At 36.6% G+C, this 14,469-nt stretch overlaps 2 protein-coding genes across 2 annotated transcripts in view; both read right to left on the bottom strand.

Moving 5' to 3' along the window:
* ppil2 (peptidylprolyl isomerase (cyclophilin)-like 2) overlaps positions 1-2,390 on the bottom strand; it is a 38,368-nt gene extending 35,978 nt beyond the window's left edge. The window contains exons 1-3 of the mRNA XM_081365863.1: positions 2,195-2,390; positions 1,755-1,804; positions 358-403 (exon numbers count right to left, since the gene is read on the bottom strand). Coding sequence (XP_081221989.1) covers positions 358-403; positions 1,755-1,804; positions 2,195-2,226 — 128 coding nt within the window. The 5' untranslated portion in view covers positions 2,227-2,390. The remainder of the gene's footprint in view (positions 1-357; positions 404-1,754; positions 1,805-2,194) is intronic.
* A 4,498-nt stretch (positions 2,391-6,888) lies between these two features.
* gal3st1a (galactose-3-O-sulfotransferase 1a) lies at positions 6,889-12,010 on the bottom strand. The gene is made up of 3 exons (XM_081365862.1): positions 11,700-12,010; positions 9,281-9,441; positions 6,889-8,595 (listed from the first exon to the last, which is right to left on the bottom strand). The coding sequence occupies exons 2-3, from the start codon at positions 9,409-9,411 to the stop codon at positions 7,443-7,445; spliced, it is 1,284 nt and encodes a 427-aa protein (XP_081221988.1). The 5' UTR covers positions 9,412-9,441; positions 11,700-12,010; the 3' UTR covers positions 6,889-7,442.
* Between the last annotated feature and the right edge of the window lie 2,459 nt (positions 12,011-14,469).

Raw genomic sequence — 14,469 nt, 5'->3', positions numbered from 1 at the left:
AAAATGTCACTCACGTGAGATTCACCAATAGCAAACCAACAACCATCCAACCAATCAATTTCCGGCTGATAAAAGTCAAGCCCCGCCCTTCATATTTTCTTATTCGACAAGACGTCACACTCGAATATATGTCACAATTGGGAAGAAAAGACTAAGAAAAGACTATCACAACTTCCGTTTCATGCCGAGGAAAAAAAGACACAGCAGCTTTACCTCAAATAAAAGCAACGACAGCATTATTTGAACCCCATATCAGCAGTTATGAAAGCAGGATCTATTGTACTAGACCTAAATTAGGGAAACACAAAGGACTTTTCTATCAAACAAGAAAGAAGTGTTATGCATTTCTAAACTCACCTGCAATGATCAAAGGGCAGACGTCTGAAATTGGACCGTGGGATTTCTATAAACAAGACAAAAAAAAAGGTTTATTTTACTGATCACAGGGAGATTCGACGGAGAAGCATCAGCAATATCAAATCATAAGTGCACAAAATAAGTCTATACATGGTGCAATCAATCAAACAACACAGCGAGAGACAAGAAAACCAACAGCATTACATACACTATTTTATTTTATATAATATATAATATTTTTGCGGAAACCATGATGCATTTAATAATCAGGATTCTGTGATGAACAGAAAGTTTCAAAAGAACAGCATTTGTTTGAAATAGAAATATTTTGTAACAAAACTATTTACTGTTACTTTTGATCAATTTCATGCATCTTTATTGAGATTTATTCTTCAAAAAAGAAAATCTTACTGAACCCAAACTTTTGAACGGTAGTGTACAATGTTTCAGAGAACCTGATTTGTTTATGAAGGCCTGGAAATAACCATTTTAAAAATGTCTGATATTTTTCAAGACTGTGTCTTGAAGTTTAATTATTTGAAATGTGCATATTTTTCCCCACAGGACATTACTCTATACTCTCTGTAAAAACTGCAATATGACATTGCATTTAAACAACAATCATCTCTGAATACAATACACTGTTCATTTGTTTAACTCGTACTGTATGTATCCAACAATGCTTGCTTTGTGTTTACTGTCGAATACTGTATTGTGTACCTATTGTGTTAATCAATACGGATTGTTTCAAAGCAGCTTTCCAGAGATAACAGGAAAATACTGCAACAAAGCTTGTTTCCAGAAGAAAATAGCATCACAGTCCAGCTTAAGTAAGTTCAGTGATGTTTCATTTTTGTTGTAAAAAAGTTATTTATTTAGCTCATTTATATATAGACGTTCTGGAGAAAACCGTGACGACATTGTTCAGCTCAGTTCAGTTCTCATATAATAGTGTCAATGCAGGCAGATCAATATTACTGTTAAATATTAAATTAAATGTTAAATTTAATGTCCCCAACTAAGCAAGCCAAGCCAATGGCAACAAAGGTGAAAAAAGGCGACAGTGGCAAGGAACCAAAACTCCATCAGGGCAGAATGGAGAAAAAAAACCTTGGGAGAAACCAGGCTCAGTTCTCCTCTGGCCAACGAACGAACAGTGTGTGATTATGATTCAGGCAGCATTACAGGTCAGAAGTCAGATTGGATTGGAACAATCTGGTTGAAGATCGGAGTCATCACGCCAATTAATACCGTAATAATTTTAGTTTCATGTACTTATAAGTAGAACACCATTTGGTCACCGCACTTACACACACGAAGACTGATTTGGAATAAGCACCACTCATAGATTTTTTCTTAATACAAACAGTGCAATACATCTAGACTAGTGTAAGTACCTGATTTCTTCCCTCCATAAAACTGAGTGTATTCTGTACATGTGATGTACCTGAAACAGAAAGATATAAAGAACAATATTATTATACTTAGTGAAGAATAAGAATTAAATGAAACTATATGAAAGAAATGAGCAACATCTCACAACTAAATACTATGTTTATATTATTACAACGCAAAAATATAAATAACTACAAAATAAGATATTAGGAATTAGTCGCAATAATGAAAGCTGGGCTTGTATACAGTTTTAAGACAAACATTATAAACCTATGATAACACGATATCATTGCAATAAATAATACGTACATACATATTGCTTTCATTTAAATATATTCATATATAGATAATATAATAATATACAATGCTCGATAGTTAGTGTAACGTTAGAGTTCAAACATGATGTCATATTTTACTCGCGTTATATTTCATTGCAACTTACATCTTATCTTTTTGATGCTGTCGTTTCCCCATTTTTGCGGCCGAAGATGTAGTAGTGAACGAAAGAATTAAAGTTTATAAACGCATAAACAGTCAACACAAACCCTACGACTTTTTAAAACATACGCTTCCGGTTAGCGTTTAGCGCGACAGTAAAATCTGTCCGATGTGAAACGGCAAAATGTTTTTATTGTGCCTCTTCGGTACGGAATAGTGATTTCAATACTGACTGAGACACTATTATATCTGTAGCAACGGCAGTCTTTTTGTGATGGATATAATCAAAAATAATGATCAATAATGATATTTTATTTAGATAATTAAAATCTGAAAAATATATTAAACCTAAAGTGAATCTGAAAGCACTGGGGCTGCATTAAAGCTAAATAAATAGGCTATAATATATATAAAGTATGCATAGATATCTTTTTTTTTTTACTATTACTATAACTATTGTGTGTTTGTTGACCGGAAAATAACATTGCTTTCAAATGTGTATTCATTTACAAAATTGCCCTTCTTTAGGCTTACTGGCAAGATGTGCATGACATACACTCTTGGGCAAAAAAAAAAGTGTATAAATAAAGAGCCAAGCCAAAAATGTCAAAATATTTAGTGGTCTTTTAATGGTCTTAAACGTTTTAATCACAAATCACTGGTCAGGAAATTAGCAAGAATGGCACAAATACTGTAGATAAAGTAATTTAGCATAGAACAGCTTTTTACAGTGGGAAAAAGTCAGTGTTGTTCCACTCAATGTTAATGGCTTCAAACTGTTCATGAGTAGTTGAGAAATGCCTCCCAGTTCATTTGAGTTCAATGTGAGACCAAATATTCCCTAAAGGGTTCCCAGTCAACAATTTGATCTCACAGTGATCTCACCATGAGCTCTCAGGATACTCATTCTGTGGTCACAGTAAGCTAAAACTAAAAAAGCTAAAACTTCCGATACCAAAAATCAACGGTATAGTATTGATTCAACATTACAGAGTGATATTTTATCAACATCACTTTTGCACCCTCAGTTAATGTTGAAACTATATTGAACAAAAAAAATCAATGGTAATGCTATTGAATCAACACTACACTATGATTGATTCTACATCGCCGATGCTGAATCAATATTGAAATTAACAAAAGTAATCAATGGTAATATTGTTGAATCTTGATCACTGCTGTTGAATCAATACTGAAATTAACAAAAAATAATCTTTGCTAATATGGTTTGATCAATGTTACAATGTGATGTTGATTCTAAATACGTGTTGTTGAAACACTGAAAATACTGCTGAAAAGGAATGTCAAACAATGTTGCCATCTGATGTACCAAGTAAATGTTGAAACAAAAATAATATTTATTATTAATATTAATAAAATATATTATTAATATTTAATAATATTCATGAAATTCCTAATGTAGAAAAATAGATGCTTTATTCAAACACTTTAACAACTTTTTCATCTATCTAATTACAGTGAGTAACAACACAAATTAAACGCAAATAAGCACACAAAACAAAGGGACAGAGAAATAAGGTAAGATGCACCATTGTTTGAAACTGTGCTAGAGAAGACATGTATGTCAGGTGCTTCAACAAACAAGACTTCTGTATAGGATGCACCAATGTTTTCTCTCTAATGAGGAAGCATTAGACTACTGAGAAGTGCACATGCAAAACCAAAATGGGTGGCCAATTTCAAACTACAATAAATGTTTCAACCGTTTATATACTGTCTATGGTTTCAACAGACTTGCTAAAACCATGAAGCCCCACCCCTAAACCAAGCCCCACTGATTTAGAAACACCCCACTAGTGTTCTGCAGAGATGCATGCCTGAATGATCTTGTGTTCATCAACTAATCACTGTTAGTTCAATATCACTAGGCGCGTTTCCATTACAGATTTGCACAAAACTTTTGCGATTTTTTTCCAAATGTCGACAAAAAACTATTTCGAAATGACAGCGTTTCCATAAACCGATGTTATGCGACTAAAACTTCATTTTTTCACGATAAGTAAAATCATTCCAAAAACCATTGCAACGGACGTTGGTAGGTTTATGTACTAATCCCAGCCAATGCACTAGCCATTATTATGGGATGTACCGGTATGTGTGTTTTCAAAGCATTAATGGTAAGGAACGACCCTTATTATATTGTGAGCGGCACATAGGAGGAGTTTCTGGGTGTTTCTCCCTCATTTCTGCTTCGAGGTCTTGATTGTGGCATTTATTTGAGGTTTAGAATCTATTATTCCTGTAATTCTTTTGTCTTTTATGAATTTAATAAATAACTCTGTCTTGTATTCTGTCCAAACACACCACGCCTTCTAAGTCAGCTGACCTGCAAATGCGCAAAAACTGTTTCCATTGCAGTTTTGCGAAATATTTCTTTTTCGAATTGCCTGAAAAACCTCCTCATGTGAGCGTAAAAACTTTTTTGCGATAAATGGGACTTTTTGCGAAATTGACGTGTTTCCATTGGGCGTATTTTCAATTCGCAATTTCAATTTGCGCAATTTGAATGGTAGCCTAATAGAAACACGGCTACTGTCTCCACCCGTGTGTGCTGTTGACTTCCATCAAAATTTCAATGCTGATCCAACACACTTTAAACATTGAAATTCCAATCTCAACCAAAATGATGGTTTGGGTCCAAACTCAACCTTGTATCAATGTTACCATGCTGTCTGGGTCACTTTCCTTGCTTGTTTTGTATTCATTTCAGCCTAGTGTTGACATTTGACACAAATCTTTCTATTTGACAGATGCATTCAGATTCTGGTGTTGTTTTGGTGACACGTTTTTGCTTCTTAACCTCTATTTCTTTTCCCCCTTGAAAAGACGTGACACATCCCAAAACACAGAGAGCAATATGAGAAATTCAGTCAGTTGTAACACTAGCCAGCTGGTGTGATTACTGAAGCCAGGTGATTCTACACCTGAGCTGGCAAGATGGCTGGTTCACATGTATCTGCCATCTGCCAGTACTCTGCTAACACACAGGACCGAGCCACAGTGCATGTTGGCATTATAATATCATATGAGCGTATGCGTATAGCAATTGAAGAGACCACTCATTATTCTCCAGTGTAACAATGCCACGCTGAGTCCTGAACACAACTGTAACAACATGTTTTGTCTAACAAATCCTGCAGTCTCCACGTTTCTCCAGTGTTGAGAAACAGCAAGTAGAAAATCCCCCCGGTGACACTCTGCCTTCTTTCAACCATCTCAACATTTTAAATTCACATTCACAATTAGCTCTATTACTCACACTGTGAGTATCATCACAATATCACAGTATGAGAATGTGATCATCGCATGATCTCACGTGTTGACTGGGTTCAAATCTGGACTCTGACCAGCCAAAACATAAGCCTGATGGACTTCTTGTCTTTGCAGTTTGGGAAGGAGCATTGTGGGAGCAACTTTTCATTTGTGGGAAGCAAACAATTCTGCAATATTGTCCTGTACTCCAAAGCATTAAATGATTTTCACACTGAAGTAGTTTACCAATACCAGTGACTAAAAAGGCTCCCCACATGATAACACTCTTCCTCCATGCTTCACTGTGGTAGAGATGCATTTATTATTATATTTCTCAGCAGATTTTCAAAGACACCGCTCTGGAGCATCACCATGCAACTCGTGTTTCATTTTGATTTCTCACTCCACACACAACTTCCCATATTCAGACAAAAATGTATTCTGTCTTTGATGTTTTTCTGAGACAGCAATGGCTTTTTAGCGCAATTTTCCAACGGACAAAATTGCGATTGTTAACTCATGATTTCTGTTCTTTCTGTGCGCACCAATCTTGCACTTCTATCTCCTCCTCAACCAGACCACCTAGAGACTTCGGGTTTTCGGCATTATGTTAAGGAAGGTCTAATCTCGGGAACGCACACAAAAAAAAAAAAAACATAAAAAGATTTACTATCTCTTAGTGTTGTGATCCCATGACGTCAGAAAATTGCGCTAAAACACTCACTGAGTTTTTATTACTTGTTTAAGTAGTGCATTTGTTTAAATTTGGCCAGTTTTCTGACCAATAATTTGTGGTTAAGACAATTAAAAAGTGTTTTTGTGTTAAATTGGCTAAATTAGTGTTTAGCCATTTTGGGCTTGGCTCATTTTTTGCCCAGGAGTGTATGTATTGAAATGCATTTATCGTCTGCTGAGGAACACTGCAGATCCTTTCTTTTTCAGGCATTAGTCAGTGTCAGTGTGCATTATCAAACAACACAACTGCAATTGCCAGAAGGTTTTTCTGCAAGAGTCTAACTTGGGTCATGACATTCATAATACACTTCTGCTTTTGTAAGAGGAGAATGTGTGAATGTTTACATGCAGTATAAATAAAAGAAATCAATGTGTTTATTCATCTCTCCATTCTGAACTCTGAAAGGTGGGATTTGTGTAAGTAAGCGATGACGAAACATGAACGAGACGTGTGTATGTTACATAAAGTTTTTATTTTGCCATCTCTTGTGGATTTCACGGCTGCTCATTGCCTCTTCCACAGGAATCACATTTCAGTTTAAAATCACTTTTCCTCTCAACATTCTAGTCGGAGTTAATCATCATTCAAGTGATGATAACAGTGAAACTCTGAATGAGTCTAAACCAGTTTAAGAAACAAGCTAATTATTGCTATTGCCTTTGGCACCAACAATAAGAGCTTCAAAGAATGAGGTCATGTGACAAGCGTAGTTGATTCATTTTTATGATTGACTCAAGCACCCACACACTACAGTACATAATACATAGTGGTGACTTCAGGCCTATTCACATCAAGGACAATAACTATAAAGATATAGTATAAAAATCAATTCCTGATGGACAAAATCAAGTTCCATCCTAATTTTTCTCTTGTTCAAGAAGCTGTTTCACTTGGATATACAGTACATCACAATAGGGAAGAAAAGACTATCACAACGACATAATCGCAGGATGTGCCTATGATAAACAATGTTATCGTGCATTGGTGTGGATGATAATATAGATATCGTTATAGTTATCGTTCTTGGCATCAACGGGCCTTTACAGTACGTATATGGACACAAAACATGTTAAAGATGTGACTGTCACCACTTATATGGGTAAGATTCATATAAATATGAAAAGGTTTTATTCAGTCATGCATTTTAATGTTTTTATTTCTTTCTGACACAGAAAAACAGGTTTTAGGTCTGTTGTATACAAGTCCGTGCTGACCTTTCACCTCAGCAAACATCTCCTCTGTGCTACCAGTGAAGGATCTCTCTTATGTGACCCCACAGCCTGGTTATCCACAGGTTGACGCCCATTTCGGTGAGATACTGCAGCTCGGGTGTGAGCATCTTCCTGCAGAGCTTTCCGTGTGCTTTGTCGACATTCTTTTTCAGATTGTATCCCATAATCGACTTCTCACCGAAGGGTTGCCACGGCTGCATGGAAGTCTCCACGATGCTTCCTGCATCAACGGCATGGCCTCCTTCAATGCAAATGGAAGCCATTTCTGCATTTCTACGCTGCAGCTCTGCGACATCTCTCGCCATGCGCTCACGGCCGTAAGCGTCCACTTTACGCCAGAAGGTGGCGTTGAAATACTGGTAAAGCTTCCAATCGATGGCGTTCCACTCCAGAGCCTTGGCCCTGAGCTCTGGAGTCAGTTTTGAAATGGTTGAATCTTTCCGGGCATTGAGTTTGAAGAAAAGCAAGTCCTCCATGTCCCAGCAAAGGCTGTCCTTGAGCAGGATAAGCGACTCTTCAAAATACTCCACAAGCATTACCAACTGGAAGCGCTTGGCAATTGCGCGAATGGCCTCATCCACCTTTGGGTCATCTGGATGTAAGTTATTATCCTGGCCGAAGTCAAAGAAAAGCAAGTTTTTGAGATAAAAAGAATTGAATCCTTCTGGGTCATAGTAAAGCGTTGGATCTGTCAGGAATTCTCTCAGCTTTTCGTCCCCAGAAAGCTTCCACGTGAGAGGTACAACGCGTCCGAAATAGTGGAACGAGGACTCGGCAAGATCAGCCGGGTCCCGGAGTATTGTGATGTACGAGGAGTCGGCTGGTAGCACTTTGGCCACCTCAGCTGCATTGAAACGCATGTGATTACAGATGATGTTGAAACACATTCCAGGCCTGTAGTCCTTCACTTGTGAGTGATGGAAAGGGGAGGGGTAAAAGAAGTCATTGCGGCTGTTGGGGAAGGCAAATTTGAGGTGGTGTTTTTCGCCAAAGCGAAAGAGGATGTTGAGAAAAGTGCTACTAGCTGTTTTATGGGTTTTCATGAACATGATGTCCACTTTTGGAGTGCAGATTCTCTGCCCAGAGGCATGATGGGAGTCGTTTGAGATTGTTGAGGAGTGGGCGGCAGAAGGGCGATGAGCACATGAGTAAGGCACTGGGACCCTGTAAACAAAAATGGACAAAAATGCTGTCATTTGAATTTATTTTTAGATATATTTTAATCATCTTTAGAATAAGTTGTTAAACTAGTGGTGTCAAATCGATTATTCATGATTAATTGCATATATATTTATATATATAAGTGTGTGTGTGTGTGTGTGTGTGTATTACACTCATATATTATATATTTACAAACTTTTATGTTAGATGCGATAAATCAATTTGACACTACTAGTTAAAACAGATAAATAAACCCAAAATATCTTGCGATCTATATCTATATTCAAACACATCAAAAGAACAATTAAGGAAATTATATTTAAAAAATAACATATAAACAAAACAAAGATTATTCTAAAACTTTTTGCTTTGTGGCATGATTGTCATGACAATTTAAGCACGCACACACCTAATTTTTTAAATTAAGGCATTAAGTTCAGTTTCCAAAAGATGATTTTTTATTCCTCTTTTTAGTCAACTTTAGTATGGGTGTCTAAACTTATGCATAGCACTGTAAATATGTGTTAAATAAAATATAATTCAATCATGTTTTCTGTCGGGAATGATCAGAACAAGAATTTAGGGAGAATTTAGGCCTTCATTTTCTTGATGGGGTTCATGGAAAAATCCTGCTATAATCCAATGAAACTTTGACTTGTTCTTGTTCAAAGTCCATGAAGGGACTCACTCTTGCAGGCCAAATTGGACCTCTGGGGTGGACAGGCAGTACAAAAGAATCATGCAGGTGGTCAGGAGCACACCCAGGATCAGTCCCTTACAGATGGACCTCCATTGCCTCACTGGCTTTCCAACCATCATAGCTGCCTGGTTGGACTCTGGAGGAAAATCCTGAAACAAAGAGAAAGAATCTTCAATAATGACATGGTGCTACTGAGTGCAACTTTAATGGATTTGTTGTTAACCTTGTATGTTTAAAGGGCCTTTTACGTATATATATTTTAAATGTGCTGCGGTATGCACTTTGTTTACATATGCAGAGTCCTCTAGTGCGGCATGAAGCATTTCTAATGGGTTAAGAGACATTCGTCACCATTTCCTCAAGTGCCCAATTGTACACTGCTGCTCACTCAATTGCTTTTCTCCCATGAGTTCATCCATTTGATCTACATCTGCTCAACATGTGCTTATGAGGGGATTAGCAGTGGCATTGCAGGTAATTTAACTGTGAGATTCAAGAATATTTTAATTTTAGGTGATGTAACAGTTCACTGCTTCTTTTAAGATATTCTCTATATTCAATCACAGATTAGTTGTTTTGTAGTAGTAGTAGTCTTACAAAAGTCTTACCCAAAGCCAACAAATGCCATAAACAAACTAGAAAATATAAAATTGTTTTGCAGTTGCCTTTCTTTGTTTAAACTCTTTACTTCACCTGCTACCTTTGTGTTAATACCCTTCTTAAAAGAATAAAACAGAAGAAGACATATTTCCACTTTTGTTTGTATGCGATATGCTATGGTGTTATAATGTGTTACAACCTGTGTTGGTGCAACCCCACATTTTGTAAAATGCAATAAAATCAAGAATCTGTGATTTGTTCATTCTCTTGAACCTTTATTTAACTGACAAAAGGAATACGTACACACGTAGCATTACATTAACCTCAGGCATTTATTGTCGACAGAAGGTTAGTTCGGTTTGTATGCACTATATTACCATATTCATTATATTTACTTAACCTGTTAGTAATGTTTTGATTATTTAATGTGTTTAAATAAATTTGCCACTATAAACCCCCAATATATATTGTACACATGTTAATAGTTTAAAATAGTGCTATGCAGGGCATGCTTGACACAAAACACAGAACCTGTATACAGCGTATGAATATTACAATGCATTTTCCGAATGAAATATCTTTGATATTCTGATCCTGAGATGAATGACGGTTGCTGCGACTGCGGGGTTCATTGTGAGGGCCAGCTGTCCAGCAAATGAATTATACATTCAGAAGAAAAGTGACACTGTCCGCATCTCCTCATGTCCCATAGACCAGTATCAGTTATCTGCGGTGCAGGGCCACAGGTGGAAAACGTAATACTACTAAGACAACATGTTAGAAGCAGTGACTACGACAGCCATTTGCTGCTGAGCACTGTCACCAAAAGATATAAAACAAAGCACCAGCAGTGACTAGAAATCTAGAAGAAGTCTGAAGGAACCCATTGTTCTTATTTGCAGCAATCTCTAACCCTACATTTTTCAAAGTCATCCTTTGTTGACAGAAAAAAACACTAACAACATCATCATTGTTATGCTGATGGTCACGGATAATGAAGATTTTTACAAACCCACAAAGAATTGCTACAGCAGCTGCATCTCCTAATTTAGGAGAAAACTCATAAATGCATCCATCACACACCAGTTTCGTTTTTTGTGAGATATCAGTACAGTGTATAAAAGTTTGTGGATATGTTGAATGTTGGATTTACTCATGGGTGTTCAGAAAAGTGGACCTGAAAACTGGGAGATTACACTGTATAGTAATAGCAATAATAGTTTTAAGAAAGAAAAGTGCAGCTGGCAAATTCATAACAGACAAGAAGTCACTGGAATGAAGTCTAATGATGGGTTACAAATAGAATAAAGGTTTCTTTTACTTTTCCACAAGAAAGCAGTCAAATTAAGCAGTCTGATTGGAACATTTAGGAACGCAACTGATTACATTCCATCAGCAAATTATTTTACATAGCCTACATCATAATAATCAAATATCTGGTATTTCCAGTAAAACATCTAAACATCCATAAACAAACCAAATTTACTTGAGAATCAAAACTGCATCAACTATTAAGACTTTCATAGGAAATACATGGATTTAAATGTATTTTTCTTACCAGAATGGTCAATTATACTTTTGTGTTTCAATAAATACAATATAATTTAGAGAGGTTTATGCTTAAATCACGAAAACATTTTATTTTATAAAATAAAACTTACATTTACTTTTTTGTTATGTGGATGTTTAGACTAAATAAAACAGACAACCACAATTAGCGATTGATACTGATGTTCACAGTGAGTTAAAGGCACTGCAGACAATATAATGTATACTGAGGATTAAATATAAAGCATTAACATCTTACCAAATCATGTAGATATCCCTGTCACAGCTTGATTGGCAGAAAAAGGCAATTTTGTGAAGAAAGATGCAGGGTCAGGACTGGAAAAACCATTGATTCCTTCTCAGTTAACTGTCCAGACGTGCAATCCAAGGTTAGGAGATCGTATCCCTGTGAAATATCCAGGCGATCATGATTTTGAAGCCCCCGCCTCTCCTCTCCTCTCCTCCTCAGTCTGCACACTGTAGAGCTGAGCTGGCTAAACTGAACACAAAAGAGGCTCGACTAGTGCTCCTGTGACGCAAGACCAGCGTCTGGGGACCTGCACCTGTCACTCTGTGTGTTTGCACGTGAATGAAGGTATACAGCAGAGAAGAGTGGAAGAAGAAGTGAGGAAGAGAAAGAAGAAGAGAGAAAAAGAATAGGAGAGGGAGAGATTCGAAACAGGGTTAGCGAGAGAAAATGAGTAAGAGGAAGGGTAAGGAACAAAAGAAAGGAGGAGGGATCTATTGAAGGTGGAAACAGAGAGCTATTGAGAACAGATTGCTGGTTTGAAGTGTGAAAGTTGCTAGAAAGGGTAGTTTAATGCATGAGAGGGGCCAATGCAAAATTCCAGGTATTCGGCTACAAACTTCAGTTCCAGACTGAACAGCTTGCTTAACTTTCCATGTCCAAGTAACAAAAACACATTCTTAGCATGGATCAGGTCTGATTATTATAAAGTGAAACTGCACAAAAATTGAGAGAAACACAAACTTATTAATGCCCAGATGATTCATAAAGATGTCTTAGACTTGTTTGCATATTTAGAGTATTTTTTACATGATTGGTTAGTGGTAGTTTCATGTGAACTTTAGTGACCTGTGCACATATCTCTGTATAGAAACTCCCATAGGAACTATTAGATGAGCCCAGGAAGAACTTTTGACAACTTGCTGAATAACGTGCCTTTGTTTTCTTTAGTGACCGATGGAAATAATCCATTCTTATCTCTTGCAATATGAGTTTCCATACAGAGATTTGTTCCAGGTGGATTTAGGTAAACAAAAGCTCTTGACACATTATCCAGCAAGCACAAAAGGTCTTCCTAAGGTTGTTTACTTGCCATGTCCTAAATCCTGGCATAATATGATTTTTTTTCCCCACTATCGGACTTTTGTGAGGTGTTTTTAAGGAACTGACACCGAAGGTCTTATATAGACCCTAGAGTACATTTTGTTAACACACAGGACAGGGTTGAAGGGCTTAAGGTGTGGGTCTTTGAAATGTGTTGACTATCATACAGTATGCAAATATTTCATGTTTATTGATCCTCTGACAATGCTAAAGCTTTTAATAGTCTAATAAAACTTTTTTCATAGTGTATAAAGAGTTTAGAGAGACATTCCAAGGAAGAGCATTTATTTGACATAGAAAGCCTTTTGTAACATTAGAAATATTTACTATCACTTTTGATCATTTAATGTATCCTTGTTGAAAAACAAGATAAGAAAAAACCCTTACTGACCCCAAAATTTTGAACAGAGCTGTACACATTTTCATAAAAAGTTGCTTGAAATCAAGCAATAATTAATGAACCCCCTACTAAACAACTGTTGTCACCATGAAATCAAAATAGACAATATTGATAGAGAATATTACAGTATAAATACTTTATCAGTGCACTGTACATAATATGTTTTTTTTTTTTTTTAATTCATTATCTTTAATCAAAATAACTTCCCCTTCCCTCTTGCAGTGACCTCTACCCGGATGATCTCCTTCTGAAGTGTGCAAATGATGGACACTTTACTATCCCATTAGGCCCCGGGAGAGGATTTATGAATGACAGTGAAGTGGCGTATCTGACCCTGGTAGGTCACATGATAATGACAACATGGCAAATATGTAGTACGCCCAGATTACATGCATACACTCATACTGTATAACATACTTTTTTAGCATCTGTGAAGTAATTACTTATTCAAAAGAAGTGCCTACTCAAGAGAGCATGCGAGGGCGGGAGATCCACCAATAGCAAAGCTCAACCATCCAATCAATTCCCTATAGCCCTTTATTTTTTCTTGTTCGAGAAGCTGTTTTACTCTGATACGTGCAACGATTAATCGCAATAAATCGCATCAAAAATAAAAGTTTGTGTTTACATAATATATGTGTGTGTACTGTGTATAATTATTTTGTATATATAAATACACACACATGCATGTATATATTTAAGAAAAATGTGTATAAAATATTATGTATAAATATATAGCCTATAATATAATAAACATGCAAATTTTTCTTAAATATATACATGCATATGTGTGTATTTATATGTACAAAATAATTATACACAGTACACACACATGTATTATGTAAACACAAACTTTTATTAATCGTGATTAATCGTTGCCCAGCACTATCACAACCTCCGTTTCATGCCAACTTTAAATACATTTCTCTCTCCTCTTTTGAGACATTACTCTTTTATATCTTTACATTCCTCTTGAGTGACATCACTCAATCCATTCTCTTTATTTCCCCCCACTTCTCAATGTCTCTTACTGTTTAGCACAAGATTTTTCTGTTAATCCGAATCTCCTTTTGACTGGTCTTAAACACTCAGGTCATTGTCTGCATCCACACATGCGGACACACACACACAGAATGTCATGCCAGTGCCAGGCAGTGTAAGAGCGACATGGCTGGAATGCAGATGGGCAACGTGGGAAACACTGCATGCTTGTGTGTGTGTGAATGTGAATTAGTAATAAAAGGCCATGAGTCGCCTGGCCGAAAGCCCACAGGGGTT

This window comes from Scardinius erythrophthalmus, assembly GCF_964197995.2.
Source record: "Scardinius erythrophthalmus genome assembly, chromosome: 5".
NCBI lineage: Eukaryota > Metazoa > Chordata > Actinopteri > Cypriniformes > Leuciscidae > Scardinius > Scardinius erythrophthalmus.
This window is presented reverse-complemented; position numbering and strand designations above follow the sequence as displayed.